Below are 17630 nucleotides of genomic sequence, written 5' to 3' on the forward strand. Positions count from 1 at the left end.
TTTTGTTCTTCAGATTTTACTCCCTTTGATAAATCAAAACTTCAAGAATCATTGCTTATACTTCCTATCAACTCCAGCTCAACTCTTGGGCAGTGGAGGGCATTCCTCAAACAAAGAGAAGGAAATGATAGCCAGGTATGTGCTATAGGTGATAATGCAAATTACACAACAGTATTAATTTTTCAGTCAGCTAAATAAACATTGAATCATAGAGGCTAATAATGTATTAACATTTCTTTCTAAATCCCTTTTCTTTAGAGCCTCCTTCAACTATCACATTGACTCAACAAACCACTTTAGTTCTTGATACTGCACTGCATTCCAACTGTAACAGTAACTTGCAACTGGAGTCAGTCCATGGCAATTTGCTTTCACCAGTTTTGATCATTTGATCTGGCAAATGGGTTCAAAATTGATCAATCTCTCCAGAGGTTGTCATGAAGGTTCCAGATTTTAATAGCCTGAAACTTGAACAATTGGAAGTAAAACAAATGCTTGAACTACAAAGCTTCCAGATTCTCAACTTGATCATTCAAGTTCTACATGTATACCTCAACTGACTCCAGATTCAGATTACAAGTTTAATGTGATTTGAAATGAATCTGCTTTACATTGATGCTATAGTTATAGTGTAAATGCAGCCTAAAATAGAATTGCCATGGTTGATTTGGAAAAAAAATGGAAACTAGTTGCAACTAAATTTGACTAATATGACGCACAATACATTTTTACAGAAGCAGGTTGTGATTGAATCTACTATTCATATTTTGCAATGCACTCCACAGTTTTAAGTATTTAACTACAAAGTCTATCTTAATAAACTAGCATTGGTTACATGTTGATCAGTAATCTTCCAGTAGGATTATATCATGTATGAGATGTTTGGGGCGCATGTTGTCTACCTTAACCCTCTCCTCCTACTCAACCACCCACAGAACAAAAAAAAAACATTCTCTCCTAACTGTAAATTGGATAAATTTGTAATTTATAGTCTGTATTCTCTTAGGATGCAGAATATGATTATTAATTGCTGGAGGGTGTTCTTGTGGTTTGACATCATCTGAACACTTTATCATAGCATCATAGGCTGGAATTTTACACCCCTCCCCTACCGGGAGTGAGGTGGGGGGTTGGGGAGTGGGGGTGCCATTCCCATCGCCTTCCCGCCCCTGCTGCATTTTTAATGGGGAAGATGACAAACAACCCGCCAGTCCCAGGCTAATTAAAGCCCTTCAGTGGCCAATTCATTGCCACTTAAAGGCCTCCTCCTGCCACCGCTGGCGTATTACCAGTGGTGGATGGGCACTTCCCCAGCTGAGCAGACCTCCCAGTTAAACCTAGCAACCTCCTTGCGGGATGGGAGGCGGGCCCTCCTGATCAGGCCCCATATGCGCCACAGAGGGGCCCTCCCATGGCACAAGCCACCCCTGCTGGAGTACCTCACCCCCCCACCCTCCCCCACCGCCTTGCTGGCGCCCAGCCGATTCTCCCCACACACTTCCTTCTATTCTGGGGCCGCCTCCATTGCTGCGCCTCTCACTGGGTGCAATCCCAGCAGTGGCTGCCGCTCCCGGTAGCGCTACTGGAACAGAGCTGCCAGCCTGCTGATTGGCCAGCAGCTCTTGGAGGCAGGACTTCCTGCCTCAGAGGGGCAGAAGTCCCGCCCAAGGCCAATTAAGGGCCTGGGCAATGTAAAATCACAGCATGGCTTCCAGGCCCGGCGGAGGTGGGCTTGCCTCCGACTTTTTGGCTGGTGGGGTGGGACCTCCGCCCTGACATAAAATTTCGGCCATAGAATCATTTACAGTACAGAAGGAGGCCACTCGGATTTCTGCCTGGTACTCATTCCCAGCTATCCATTATTACTCCATTTAATGAAAGGCTTTACTGTGAAATCTCTGTTCATTACACATTATATGCAAAAGAGCTTCTATAGTTATCCTCAGGTGAATTACTAATCAAAATAAATGAGTTTTTACTCATGCACTTGGAAAACCGAGTACTGAATTTGACAAACATCATCTCAGACATTCCAGGAATCCAAACTATGGATGGCATATGCTGGTACTGTACTGTGTCTCTCAGATACTGCAGAGTACCAGTAATCCTGTCATTTTCCTGGTTATTTCACTTTTTCTGTGGATCTCTTTAACACTATGTGGATTTAGCCTAAAAGTCAGCATTCCATGAGGGAATATTTCCTCTGTTCACTCTTTATAGTGAAATCATGAGCATATTTGCAATATCTTTACAAACAGGACACGGAGCAGATCTTCCTCCTTCTCCTTCCACACCCTAACACACGCTATGCGCTTTAATCTTGAAAAAAATCCCATCCCTGCAACATTATAATTTACAGTTATACCAGTACATCATCCACAGTTTGCTTGAGCGATCTGTCGAGTTAGTTCATGAGGGAGCTGTGTCCAAATTTTAGGTGCAGGCAGGGCTGAGGCTGAAGGTGAAGCAAAGCTCTTCCTCATGGTCTAGTGAGGTAGTAGGTGTTGAGCCTGGCGTGGACAGAAATTAAGCTGAGGCTGGGCTTTAGGTCTAGTGGAGGGACTATGAATTGGGACCATGTTCCATTCCTGCAGCCAAAGTTTTCCAAGATGATGTACCTGATTAGATGAGCTCCATATACATTCTGAAATTTAGCTTAACATGAACAGTAATATAGAAAGTGTAGAATTTAGGCATATAATCAATTAAAATCAGGAAAACACAAACTACAGACATGTAAAAAATCAAAGAATAAAATTAGATGCAGATACAAAAGTATGCATAATATATTCAACACAACAGCTAGATAAATCGGCACTTAATCATCTTCAAATTCAAAGATCAGAGAAACCAAGTCTGGAATTTTACACGCCCCCAAAGAGCGGGATGGTGGTGGGGGGGGAGGGGGGTGCGTACAATGGAGCGGGAGGCTCAGGAGGCCCTTCCCCACCCAATCCTGCCACCGCCTCCAGTTTACGCAGAGCGGCGGCGGCAAGAAACTGCCTGCCCCAGGCCAATCAAGGCCCTTAAGTGACCACTTAATGGCCACTTAAGGGCCTCCGCCCGCTGCCACAGGAATTTTACCCTTGGCTGGCGGGTGGCCCAGGCCTGAGAAAAGCCGCCTGTTAAAAGCAGGCGGCTTTCCGACAGTCTGGGGGCGGGGGCCCTCCTGATCAGGCACCCTGTGTCCAACCGAGGGCTGCCCCCGATGCCCCAACCACTCCCAATGCCCAACACCCCCTCTGTCCCCCCCAATCAACCATCCTTGCATCACCGGGGCCCGATAGATTGCCCCTGGCGAGGCCCCAAAAACTTGCCTGGTCTCCAGGGCTCACCGACATCTTCCATCTTCAGCTGGGTTGCAGTCCCAGCAGTGGCTACTGCTCCCAGTGTTGCTACTGGGTCTGCTCCATTAGGCAGGACTTTCTGCCTCAATGAGGTATGGTCCGGATCTCCAGGCCGGGCAGAGGCTTGTTCGCTACTGACTTTTCAGTTGGTGGACGACTCCCGTCCGCTGAGGGTAAAATTCCGGCGCAAGTTACAAACTCAGTTGGAGATTATGACACTGTCAGAGAATTTCCTCTCTTTTTCTTTCATCAGATCACAAAATCCTTGCAGTTTAGAAGTACAAGGAATTTAAACACCCATGCTATTCTTTTCATATACCTATTCTAGCTCAATTTGTACGGTTGATCTGTTTCATGAGGGTGAATCATGCCGCCTTCACGCTTGCCAATGATGGACCAAATGAGGCACGGTTCTCCAAAGAATCCAGCTGGTAGTCCCTTGTCGTCCCTTACCCTAGATGTATTTCTTCAAGAATGGGGAACCTCTCCAGAGTACAAGTTGATCCAAAGCATCAAAACAAAAGCAAAGTACTGCAGATGCTGGAAATCTGAAATAAAAAACAGAAAACTCTGGAAATACTCGGCAGGTCAGCAGCAGCTGTGGAGTGAAAAACAGAGTTAATGATTCAGGGCAATGACCTTTCATCAGCTGAAAGATCATTGCCCTGAAACGTTAACTGTTACTCTCTCCACAGATGCTGCCTGAACTGCTGAGTTGATCCAAGGCATGTTAATTCCTTTTTTCCTGAAATGAGGCTAGCTAATGATTGCCCTTCTTGAAACAGGTTTTCAAAACTTTGTTTCTGTACGTTAAATGCCGTACCACAAATTTCCCATGTTACCTAAAAGGGTCACTTGACTGACAAATTCACCCTACGTATCTAATATATTCCTGGAAAGGTAAGTAGATTGTAGATAATTTACTTAAGCAGGCACCTAGTCCTCCAAACACTTTGTCTTTCTATTAGAAGATCACAAACAGGATCTTTTGCACCCAAAGATGGATCTCTGGATGATAAAAATGTGATGTTTTAGATCTTGAGAACTCAGTTTCAGAGCTACCTGTCCACTGTATGTTATTTCTTAGATCTCCTGTTATTTATTATAACTTCAGAAGGTCCAAGAGGATACTTGGCACTTAGGATTTTCAGATTTATTCTCACTGTTGGGGAAAACGTTTGTCCATGTTCCAAATAGGATAAATTATTTCTTTGCACTGGGTGGTAGTTGCAGGAAAGCTTAAAAAAAAAAGTTGCTTATGGTGAGATTATCATAGTTACAGGGAAATATTAGATGTGGTTTGCTTCAAAGAAATCTGAAATATGTTTGCTCTGTTGCCTACAAGGGTGGTGGAAGTGGAGACGATAAATAATTTCAAAAGGAAATTTGATAAGAGCTTGAGGGAAATAAACTTACAGGGCTACAGGGATAGTATGGGTAAATGGGACAGATTGGGTTGCTCTACAGAGAGCCAGCATGGAGTCAAGGCACCGAATAGCCTCTTTCTGTACCATTGACTATGATTCTAGGACCTTTTACATAGTAAAAGTCTCAAGATGCTATCAAACAAAATCTGACACCAAGTCACGTAAGCATATATTAGGGCCAATAGCCAAAGCTTGGTCAAAGAGATAGATTTTACGGAGTATTTTAAAGGAGGAGAGAGAGGTGGAGAGGTTTAGGGAGGGAATTCCAGAGCTTAAGGCCATATCAGCTGAAAGTCACAGCCGCCAATTATGAAGTAATTAAAATCGAGGATGGTCAGCTGGCTAGAATTAGAAGAGTGCAGATATCTCGGAGGGTTGTAGGGCTGGAGGAGATTACAGAGACAGGAAAGGGTGCGGTCATGGAGGAATTTGAAAACAAGAATGAGATTTTAAAATTGAGTCGTTGCTTAATTGGGAGCCACTGTTGGACAGCGCGTCAGGGGTGATGGGTGAACTGAACTTGGTGTGAGCAGGGACACAGGCAGCAGAGTTTTTGATGATTTCAAGTTTATGAAGGGTAGAATGTGGGCAACCAACCAGGGGTGCATTGAAATAGTCAAGTCTAAAGGTGACAAAGTCATGAATGAGGACTTCAGCAGCAGATGAGCTGAGGCAGGGGCAAAGGCATTCATGCTTGCTGTGCCAAGATTCCAAAGGTGCTACACAGCCTGCAGCACCTCAGCAGTGACTTGTGTGACTGTCAATATTGGCAGGCTTTTGAGCTTCAGGGGCATCACAGCTGAACTTGATCCTGCCCACACATGCACTTCCAGCAGAGGCAGCAGTTCACACTTCAACAACAAACACCTTTTAGCATCTTTTTTTATGAATAATCACAATTTTCAATTTACAGTTTGTGAATTTTGCCATTTGAGTCAGCATCCTGTGGTACCATCAGGGTTCTCAGTACAAATGGAATATATTGTTAGCTTTTGTCTTCTGGTTTACTTCAGACTGGGGCTAGGAGGTGCTGGGAAAGCTGATGTGGTAAGTTATTGTATTCTAAAGTGACACAAGAGGAAAAGGTGCAAAAATGTATTTTAAAATGAGATATCTTTGTGAAACATTTATTATGGGATGAGTGAATCATACCCTGTCCTGGGTTGATATCTAATGGCGTTGGTGTTAAAGAAGCAACTTTATCTACTTATCAGAGATGTGTAACTTACAAGTAAAGGAAAATACACATTTCGAACTAGCCAATACATAGCACATTTTTAAACTAGCCAAGCCTGATATGCTTTAGGCTCTCTGATTGGTAATTCCTCTCTAATGGTAATAGCTGCTACCGGTTCTCACATCTTCTTACTTATTTTCTTCCTGATTGTTTCTCTGCTTTAGTATCTTCTGCAAACTCGCAGCTTTGATCAGACATAGAGTCTCCCTTTTTGGTAAGCAGCATGGAGTGTTGGAGATTAGTGTTACTTTCTGAAGCTTCTACTGTTCAGTCATGCTGTCATTCTGTCTGTAGCTTGGGTTTGTTTTCTTTATATGTAAAACTTTACTTTCCTCCAACAAAAATGTTACAACAATACTATGTGAAATAATGACTTGAAATCTTTTATGTAGAACGTGTTATGTACTTGTACTTCACCTTTATCCCCTTGAGCACATTTTAGCTAATCTTATGTTGGTCTTTTAATTCAGATTCTGGGAGGCCAACGTTCAACATTTAAGCATTTAAATTTCTGAAAGTAGTGCAGCAGCAAACCCTTAGACCCAGTTTTATCAAATTAAAAGATCATCATAAAAACAGCTTGTGCTTCACTCAGAAGCTCTCAGAAGAAAGCTATGGGCTTCATCTCCGTTTCTTTTGCCTCATTTTCTGTTTCTTGTGCTGTGAGCAGGTGTTCAGATGGCATTAATTTTATACAAGTATCTTATCCTTAACATTTGCTCATCTTTGTGTGCATGTATTATTGTGTGCCTGTATAGGCACATGCAAATACTGTACTATGTCACTTAACTGTTTGGTGCTGTGTGCAGTTAAATGTGTCACCATAGCTTGGACTGAAATTTTCTTGAACAGTAGGAATGTTATTTCTAGCTTAAAAAGCAAAGAAATTCTGTGCAAGTGAACAAGGCTTTGCTTCACAAACTGAAACAACTGGGGAAAATTAATAATTTCAAATTGTCTGCGAGTGTCTCTGTGTGTAAGTGCCTGTACACTTTCATAAAATATGTATAACAGGTGCACTTGGTTTGGGAAGGAAGTCCATGTTCCATGTATGCTTCAGGACTATATATTTAAAAGGTTACAATTTTTAACTTATAAAGAGGAAAAAAGTACTCTTTAAAAATAAGGCATTTATGGGTGGGTCGTAAGATTGCTAAATTTATTAGCTACTGTCATTAAAATATAATTTAAATATCATCCTGTTGAGTAGGCAGGAGTCATATCTGATTAGGATAACATGCGTAACAGCTAGTGTTCAACAGTAAATTAGTTTCTCAGTTTTGTTGAGCTTTATGAATATCTCTAATATGACTGACAAAAAATGTAGATTCCTTTGATGAAAAATGAATATATTCATTATTTGAACTAGAACACAGCCTTCTTATATCAAAACTGATTGTTAATATATTTGCTTGGTAGCTCAGAAACACTGCAACAGAACAATATAAATGATTGGTTCCATCTATGCCATTGAATATTGGATTTGTTCTGATAGTCATTTTGAGCTTACTTTTTCTCCCTTCAGTGTTTGTTATAAGCTGCTGCTGTTCAGCAGCCCTTTTTTTTTAAAAAAAAAAGGCATTAGGCAATCATCCATATGGGAGAACCACAACCTCGTAGGAATCATGTGATCCATATTATTTCTCCAGCTCAGAACAATCCTACTATTGCTTAATATCAGTAATAAAGGGGGGAATTTTAACTTGGAGCCCAGGGGTTTAACTGTGGGTTGGTTGTTAAAATTTGCAAAAGTAAACATGTGCAGAAGCTGGCTCAAAATGACCAACTTCTGCGTTTCGCTCTGGCACATTAGGCTGGTAGTGCGCAGCTCCATTGTGAAAGGTGGGGTGCCTATTAATATATGCTAATCGCTCAATAGGAACAATATTGCAACAGACTTTTAAATTTAACGACGCGTCCACAGCTCTTGTGGGCTTCCTGAAACTCGCCAGTACAACCAAGGCAAGAATGCAGTGGCAATTAGCAGGGCTAATTAAGTCATGAAAATCTCCTGCTTTCTTACCAGCTACTGCAAATGGTCTTTTCATGACTCTCACTTCTGCTGAGAGTTTACTTTCCATACTTGGAGGTTTTCTGAAGCAGAGGGGTGCACCTCACAGGAGGCAATACCTGCAAAATTGGGTTAGAGGCAGATGCTGAGCTTCCTTGACCTATTTGAACTGCAGTGTTTCTAGAGGCTCAGGCTGCTGTGTCAGGTGGTGACAGATCTGTACAGCCTCCTCGAAGAAAGCCCCATTCCCTGTTAGACCTGGTGGGCAGGTGTTACCAGTGGCCATCACCTCAGTTTCTGCATCCTGATCTTCCAGGGCTCTGCCAGAGACATATCTAGGATCTCCCAGTTGGCTCCACAAAAATGAATATGGCAGGTGACTGATTTCTTTCTATCTCGAGTCTTTTTTCTCCCTTTATCCAGTCTCTTCCCACCTACATCAGCGACTCTTCCAATGCCTTCTGCCACTTTAACAGTTTTCACTTTCCTGGCTGTAATTGTCTCCTTTTCACCACAAGCGTCCATTCCCTCTACAGCTCCATCCCCCTCAGGATGGCCTGATTGTTTTCCTCCTCTTCATCCACTACCACCCTCTTCTCCCTGGCATCATCAGAACAATGTGACAGATAGAGAAACTGGGAGAGAGAGCCCTTACAGGAAGGGTGGAAATGCTAGGTAGCCATAGGAGTCAGTGGGCTTATAGTAGCTATTGGTCGATAGCCTATCCCCAGAAATGGAGACAGAGAAGTCAAGGAAGGTGAAGAAAGGGCTGTGCTTGTTCTCACATTGGACACCTTCTCCTTTGACTCCATTCACTTTCTCCAAATAAAAGGTGTTGCTATGGGAACCCATATGGGTCCTAGCTATGCCTGCCTTTTCATAGGGCATGTGAAACATACTTTGTTCCAGTCCCCTCCCTCACTTCATTTTCCAGTATATTGATGACTGTATCAGTACCACTTTCTGTTGTTGCTCCAAACTGGAAAATTTCATCAATTTTGCTTCCAGTTTCCACCCTTTCTTCACCTTCCTTGACTTCTCTGTCTCCATTTCTGGGGATAGGCTATCGACCAATAGCTACTATAAGCCCACTGACTCCTATGGCTACCTAGCGTTTCCACCCTTCCTGTAAGGGCTCTCTCTCCCAGTTTCTCTATCTGTCACATTGTTCTGATGATGCCACCTTCCGTGCGAGTGCTCACAATATCTTTTCCTTTTTCCTCAACTGAGGATTCCCCGCCGCAGTGGTAGACAAGGCCTTTGACTGTGTCCGTTCCAGTTCCTGCACTTCTGCTTTCACCCTTTCCCCTCCCTCCCAAAACAACGATCTTTGCTGCTACCCAACCAACCACTACATTCAATGGATCATCCTCCAGCATCTCCACTATCTGCAGCATGATGCTACCACCAAACATATCTTCCATTTCCCTCCCCTCCCTCCCCTACTCTCCCCTCCCTCCCCTCCCTCCCCTCCCTCCCCTACTCTCCCATCCCTCCCCTTTCCCTTTTCAGCATTCCAAAGAGACCATTCCCTCCACAACACCCTGGTCAACTTCTCAATTACTCCCAAAACCCCTCCCCTTCCCACTCAAGCACAGGAGATGCGGCATCTACGCTTTTACCTCCTTCCTTCCCATTGTCCAGGAAAAACAGTGATTTACTTGTAACAAAAACAAGAAATGCTGGATTCACTCAGCAGGTCTGGCAGCATCTGTGGAAAGAGAAGCAGAGTTAACGTTTCGGGTCAGTGACCCTTCTTCGGAACCTCTTCGGAGTGTTCCGAAGAAGGGTCACTGACCCAAAACGTTAACTCTGCTTCTCTTTCCACAGATGCTGCCAGACCTGCTGAGTGAATCCAGCATTTCTTGTTTTTGTTTCAGATTTCCAGCATCCGCAGTATTTTGCTTTTATTTTAGTGATTTACTTGTACTTCTTTCAATTTATTATACTGTATTTACTGCTTACATTGTGGCCTGCTCTACTCTGGAGAGAGCAAACACCAATTGGATGACCTCTTTGCAGTGCGTACAGTCAGCCAGCGTGACTCCAAGCTTCTGGTCGCCTGTCACTTTAATTCTCTGCCCCACTCCTGCTCTGACCTATATGTCCTTGGCCTTCGACACTGTTCCAATGAAGCTGAACGAAAACTCCAGCAACAGCACCTCATCTTTCAGTTAGGCACTTTACAGCCTTCCAGACTCTAAATCAAGTACAACAATTTCTAGTCATAACCTCTGCCACCATTTTTTGGACAGCAACTATTGGTAATGATTCCACTATCCCATTTTTTTGTTTCTTTACTTGTCCCATTACCATCTCTTTTTGTCTTGCACCATCATCCCTTTTGTCATTTAATATCTCCTGCCTTCCACCCTATCACAGACCATCCCTTTTGCTTTTTCCCACCCCACAGCCATCTCCTAACCTTTCCCTGACTCTGTACTTGCTGAAAACCAGTTACATCTCTTAATTTTTTTTCCAGTTCTGGTGAAAGGTCATCACTTGAAATGTTAACTCCCTCACTCCACAGATGCTGCCTGACCTGCTGAACATTTCCAGCACTTGCTGTTTTGATTTTAGGCAGTTGGCTGATGGACTGTTTGTTAGGGCTGGCAATTCTGTGAATTTAACCAGTCAGAATGAATGAGCACAATTTTCATCTCTAGCTGGCCTCATTGACTGTACATACGTGCCAAGCAGTGCATTCCCTGATCAACCACAAGGGTTTTCAATCCATCAGTGTGCAGCTGGTGTGAAACCACAAAAAGATATTAATGTAGAAGTCCATATGAATTCTGGGGAACTGTCATGATGCTTTTGTCCTTTGGTAGTCTAAACTCCCTGATGTCTTTGCACCTGGAAGCAAACAAGGGATTCCTCCTTCAAGCTTGACTGATGATACCTGTGAGAAACCTGATCAATAAAGCCCAAGAGTGCTACAAAGAAAGCCAGAAGACCATCAGATGTCTCATTAAGCAAATGATCAGCATGCTGAAGAAGCGCTTTAGGCCTTGGCAGATCAAGAGGTGCCCTTCAGTATACACCAGCCAGGGTGATCAGAATGGTCGTGGCTTACACAACATTGCACAGCAGCAAGGTTTGGAACTGCAGAAGGAACAAGGCGCAGAACTCACGTTGTCTGCAGAAAATCAAAGAGGAGGAAGACAAGGAAGGTGGTGGTGCCAATGCAGCACCAATTTCTCACATTGCTCTCAGGGATGGTTGCTGCCAGGGATACAAGGCTCAGTTAGTTATCACCACTGGTCAGACACCAGAACCACTGGTCAGACATCAGAACCACATGCAATGCCCACTCTTCCGACCACCCTCCCTCTCCAGTGCAAACAACCAATCACCCATTGCACATCCCCCTATTGGACCCAGTCAGTTCAAGTCGTCTCATTTATCATCAAGCAAAACGAGTTGCCAGTCAGAAACCAAGAATGGGCAACGTGGAAAAGTGGTGCAAAGTAATACAGTTTATGTGATTCTACTAAAGAACGGAAACTTCCCCACATAACATTTTCTCACACTCCCATGTGGATGCCCTTGGTGAACTACAAAGCTTTACTCTTCCTGTTCCTGCTGCTCCTACATGGTGAAACCTCTGTGGTTTTTAACAGAGATAGAGGCAGGCTGCTGAGATCCATACACTGATTGCTGAGATGCTCTTGGCTGACAGCCTCTAGATTTTGGAGCCAGTGAGAGTCGTGTCAAAGACTGCTCCACCTGGTACCTACCCGTGCAGGGGCAGACTCACCCATCTGGACAGGAGGCAACATGTTACATACTGACTATGGGGGGGACGGTTGGAGAAAGCTGGTGAGAAGTGGAAGTGTTTTGAGCTGAGTTCCCACTTTCGTGTTCCCTTTCGTCATCATCTCCCTCGTGAGCCAGCCACAATTCACTGCTACCGCACATCTGGAGAGCAGCTTTGTATGGATCCACATGGCCAAAGCTAAAGTATATGTAATCCTATTTGAGGTGGCAGATGTATTGGTATCCAGAGTGTGAATGGCAATGGTCCGGGCATGCATAGACTCATTTGATTTCCCCAGCTGATGTTCCACAGAGTTGGCCACTGTCTATGGAGGAAGACATCACAATGCTCTGTGACCTGGACTGCTCCATTCCCTCTGTAATCATGGGCAGTGTGCTTGGAAGTTTTGTCAACATAGCGCATATTCTCTGGTGCTTCTCAATGATAATCCTTTTCATTGATGGCTCCCGGGGTACAGTATCTGTCCAGCCAAACAGTGCTGGAGAGTAGACTTTGCGGACTCTCCACAGCTTTCTCTGTCACCATGTCTGCTGCTGCTCACTTGTGTGGCGTAAAACCCAACTATCTGTATAATCGGTCCTACGGAACTGAGAGTATTTGAGCTAAGAATGAGTCCTGTGATGGTACACCCTTTCAGAAGGAATAAGCTACTCTGAGGATTTGTCGTTCATGAGGTCCATGGACTTCTGCATGTGTGAAGGCCTTGTCGGAGGAAAAAGATATGAATTAGTACTGGCAAGGCAAAAGTGTTGCAATTTGAAGATGATATTTCTCTCGCTGCTGAAATCATGTCAATGTGGCTGAGTGCTGTATGACGTGTGTGGATTGTATTTAATTGGTAGCTGGGAGGTCTCCATCTCCAATGGCCACGGATGATGAGATGTCACTGAACCCTGTGTTTCTCCCTCACCAGCTGTCAGTTGTGAGATCTGTGAAGGTCCACTTCTGGTTCTCTCCCTCTCCCTTGTGTTTTGTATTTTTGTCGCCTTCAGTGGTTGGGGGGTGGGGTTGGTGGCGAAGAGCAGACCTATGAGTGACTGTAATAGCAAGTTCAGTCGATGGAAAGAGTGCATTTGGTGAGGGTGACTATCCGGGAGTAGCATCAAATTGTATAAGGGTGCAAGTAGTGGATTGATAAATCGGAATGTGAGGTAGTGCATTGAAAGAGATGGATGGGTGTGCTTGCAAGGTAAGTGTGTGTGAGGAGTGATGTCAAACCTGTATCACTAAGCAGAGTGGAGGGGGTGCGGTGATGTACACAACAGGATGTAGGTCAATATGCACCTTTACACAGCTTTCCTGACCTGGCTAGGTGTTTAAAGCATTTCATGCACTAAATCCAGGAGAGTGACACAATACTTCTGCTGCTGACCTTCTGGGCAACTTCCAGCCGCACCTTCTTTGCGGCAGCAGCAGATTTCTTACTCCTGTTGCTGGGAAAAAGTATCTCTCAGCAGCTCCTCATGCTTCTAGCAGTACATCAGAGGAGGCATTGTTAATGCTGAGCACAACTCTTCTTGATCATCCTGAATCCATTGTCAAAGTTCTTCCTCTCTTGCTTCCTACTCCTCCAAATTCTATCTTTGGATTGGCCCTTTTAAATACTGGAGTTGAGATTGTGTCGTGCTGAGCCACACCATGCCCTCTCCCGCTCAATTTTAACAGCAAACCCAGAAGTAAAATGATAATGTTGTGCCTGCATTAAAATGCTACAGACACATATGCTGAACTTAGCCTCTCATAGAGTCATAGAGTTATACAGCACAGAAACAGGCCCTTTGGCCCATCATGTCTGTGCTGGCCATCAAGCACCTATCTATTCTACTCCCATTTTCCAGCACTTGGCCCGTAGCCTCGTATGCTATGGCATTTCAAGTGCTCATCTAAATACTTCTTAAATATTGTAAGGGTTCCAGATTCCAACCACCCTCTGGGCTTCCCATGTGATATAGGACGCCCCACCCACCATTACCAACAGGCTTTGGAGCTGATATCATGGCCATAGTCATCAAACTTCCTATTCACGCAGTCATTTTTGTGACTTGATAGCTTAAATAATTCAATGAGCAACTTAATTAGTCTTTGGAGGTACTTTGAAACCAGTTAGTATTCATATTAATACTCTTGTCTTCCATGTAAATACATGCTTCAGTGGACATTTTCACTTTAATAAAAGTTATTCACCCAGTCAAAGCAACAACTGGCCTTTTCAGTGTCCCATGTATCAGCTTCCAAACACTCATAGGGGTTTGATTGTTTTTTTCTGTGTAAAATCCCAAGTCTAATAGTGCAGGATACTACCAAACATGAACAGTAGGAGTAAAGAAATAGATAAATCAGGAAACAGTGATTAGGTAAGACCATGCTAGGTTTTAAGAGCCAAGGAAAAAAATGGAAGAGGTAGGTAAGGAATGTGTGTGTTTTGTGGAGAGAGCAGAGTAGGGCATTAGCTGCAGAAAGCTCAAAGGAGCAATTACCATAATAGTCTGCACAAAATGAATAAAGACCAGAAAGGGTGCATTGGAGAGAGACATAGAAGATAACAGGTAAGAAAGGAATTGTTGGGCAAAAAAACATTCTTGTATCCTGCCAGAGTATGAAAGGTGCTGAGATCCTTCCCAGATATAGGAACAGATTGGACAGGTTTTACAGAAAGTTAAGAGTTAATAAGAGTAAATACAAATCTTATCGGAGGCAGATTTAGCATAAAAGAGATGTAGGAGCTTCTTTCAAGAATCTAATGAGATTAAGAATATTAATTGAACAAAAGCTTAAAAGTGAAGGCGAATCGGAATGAATGAGAGAACACAGCATTGCAGAACACCTGAGTTGATAGGAGGGGAAAGTCATAAAATAATCTGTTTCACAGGCACAGCTCCTTATGATCAGAAGAATATCATTAGGCTTGAGGTCTTGATGAAGTCCAGAGAATGAAGGATCTGACCGTCATGAGGAAGGATAAAACATATTACTTCATTCAATGGTCATAGAACAGGGTAAAGTGATGAAGGGATTCATCAAGATTACATTTCATCAGGATAAGTTAGCAGAGAAAATTGAAGCAAAAATTCAATTTTCTCTTCAGAATGAGCTGGTAACTAAGCCATCAGGATGGAAAGAGAGGTGAAATGGCAAGGGACCAGAGAAATTACTGCTCAAGGAGGCATGAAAACAGCATTTGATACTTTTAATAGTTACATTTAGCAACTCTAATGGTAATATGGATGAGTTTATAAAGAATTGCTTTCCTCATCTGAGTAGGCAACATGGTGACATGGTGGCCTCCAAACAAAGTCAGAGATTTTTCTAATTCCACTGTCTAAATGAGTGAGTACGGTGAGGTCTTCCTCACTTGCTGAATCTGAATGTCCTCTATGCTCCCTCTTTACCAGCCCTTTTTAGTTTTCTCTGACCTGGTACATGTGAAGGTTTATCATTTTAGGTATAATGTTTTGTCGAGAATACTTGGTGTGTCATTGCCTGTCTCAGATGAATTGAGGTCTAAATTCACAGCAAAATAAAATAACTTTAGAAAAAATATGTGGTTCATATATCTAGTGCCAGGATGTTAGTTTTAAAAGTCCTGTCTCCCATAATTTCACCATGTGGATGATATGTTTATTTGTACATTAAAATATATTATTCAAAGAATGATCACAACAATATTTAAGGTCTATAATCTACTTTTTTCCTTTTTTAAAACTTCTATTGCAATGGTTAGTGAGTCAGTCAGTTCATATGAGATTAAAATAAATACTGTCATAGAGCAAGGTACTGAGGACACAGGCTTGAAACACTCGGACTTTTGTGTTCCGTGTCAGTGCGCCTTTTTCCCACACCCTCTTGGCCAGTCTGGACATAGCACGGATGCCTTTCCCATGCGCTTGTTGATTTCTGCATTGAGACAGATTACTGGTGATAGTTGAGCCTAGGTAGGTGAACTCTTGAACCACTTCCAGAGCGTGGTAGCCGTTATTGATGGATGGAGCATTTCTGACGTCCTGTTCCATGATGTTCGTTTTCTTGAGGCTGATGGTTAGGCCAAATTCGTTGCAGGCAGCCGCAATCCTGTCGATGAGTCTCTGCAGACACTCTTCTGTGTGTACTAAAACATGCTAAGTAAATGTCATACATCAGTTGATAATTTCTCTTTCTCGCACTATTGGGTTTATTAGCTGCATCATATCTATCCTCTTATTAATGTTATTAACCTTCACAAGTTAAAGAAAGAAATAATTTGTATTCATATGAATTCGGTTTGGAAATGTAGTTACTGTTGTAAAATAGGCAAACGTAGCAGCGAATTTGTGCACAATGAGCTCTCACAAACAACAATGAGATAAATGTATAGATCATCAATTTTGGTGATGTTGGTTGACAGTAAACTTTGCCTGCAAACTAGGAGAAACTCCCCTGCACTTCATATAGTGCCATGGGATCTTTTACGTCCACCTGAAGAGGCAGGAAGTGCCTTGCTTTGATTTCTCATCCAAAAGATGTCACCTCCAACAATGCAACACACCATCCGTTCTCAGTACTGAACAATCAACCTTGATTATGTGTTCAAGTCTTTGGATTGGTACTTGAACCCTGACTCAAGAAGCGAGAGTGCTGCCACTAAACCATAATATACATTTAAACAAAAATATTCAAAGATCCAAGCAAAATATACAGAAAATTTTAAGTCATCTCAATTTTTATGACATATTTTGAAAAGAGCTGTTGATTTATGAGACTTTCATTAATTATTGTGGCAAGTACAGATATTGGCATTGTTTTTTTAGTGGGAGCAAAAGTTGTGTGCAATTTCCACATTCTCACTGCATGTGTTAATTTGTTACAAAAAGTATTATTAAAACAACAGGCTTGGAACATTCTTAGCACACGTCTGACTAAGTGTACAACCGTTCTCATTTATTAAACAGGTACTGATGGCCCTGCAGTTATAAACTGTTTGCATATTTTGGCAAGATCTTTGGATGCCAGGTGAGTGCATTTTTCTGTCCTTGAAGCCCTGGATTTTAATTGTGCCTGGCATGCTTGCTAAGCATGTGTGACAGTTCAGCTCTGGTATTATTAATCTTCCTTCGTAATCCTTTTATTATTTTCTATCTCAATTGATGTCCTGCCCACCCACAAAGGCATTGACTTCCTGGTTGGGGGTATGCTTCTATGGGCATCGGGTAATCTCCAACTGCTTTGCTCATGTAGTCACTATCTGTCTGTGTATAGCCAACCTTCGGCAGACATATATTTTTTAAATTTGTCTCGTTAGAAATTTGCAAACTTTGATACATGTACATTTCTACTTGTTAATAGGACTGTAATGAAATCTGGTCCTGAAATAGTGAAAGCAGGTCTGCGGTCATTCTTTGAGGGAGCCTCCGAAGATATTGAGAAAACTGTGGAGAATCTGAAGCTTGGAAAAGTATCACAGAGTCGAACTCAAGTGAAAGGAGTTGCTCAGAATGTCAACTACACCACAGTGGCTCTTTTGCCTATACTTACCTCACTGTATGATCACTTGTCACAGCATCAGTTCGGAGATGATATCATCTGTAGGTATCGAAAAGTGCAAAGCAAGCAACATTTTTCTAGTGTTTATGCACGTATATATTTCACACTTCAATCAGTAACCAGTTACTTAATAAATAAATTAAATATCTTTTATTGCCATGAACTTCCTGTCAACTTTTTCCATTATGAATTTCTATGCCGCCTTTGGGGGCAATCCAGGATCCCCCCAGTGATGATCACCGCCCCCCAGAAGACATCACCGAACCCCACCCAGCCGTCAGGACCTGCCTAGATGGCCCCAGAGACCCCG

General features: G+C 42.8%; 1 protein-coding gene across 1 annotated transcript in view; it reads left to right on the forward strand.

Annotated features, from left to right (window-relative positions):
- Positions 1 to 17630, forward strand: part of LOC137353168 (ryanodine receptor 1-like) — a 535610-nt gene that overhangs the window by 334146 nt on the left and 183834 nt on the right. Inside the window, exons 61-64 of the mRNA XM_068019216.1 lie at positions 14 to 135; positions 6176 to 6225; positions 16729 to 16789; positions 17123 to 17361. Coding sequence (XP_067875317.1) covers positions 14 to 135; positions 6176 to 6225; positions 16729 to 16789; positions 17123 to 17361 — 472 coding nt within the window. The remainder of the gene's footprint in view (positions 1 to 13; positions 136 to 6175; positions 6226 to 16728; positions 16790 to 17122; positions 17362 to 17630) is intronic.

Source organism: Heterodontus francisci, chromosome 40 (assembly GCF_036365525.1).
Source record: "Heterodontus francisci isolate sHetFra1 chromosome 40, sHetFra1.hap1, whole genome shotgun sequence".
Lineage (NCBI taxonomy): Eukaryota > Metazoa > Chordata > Chondrichthyes > Heterodontiformes > Heterodontidae > Heterodontus > Heterodontus francisci.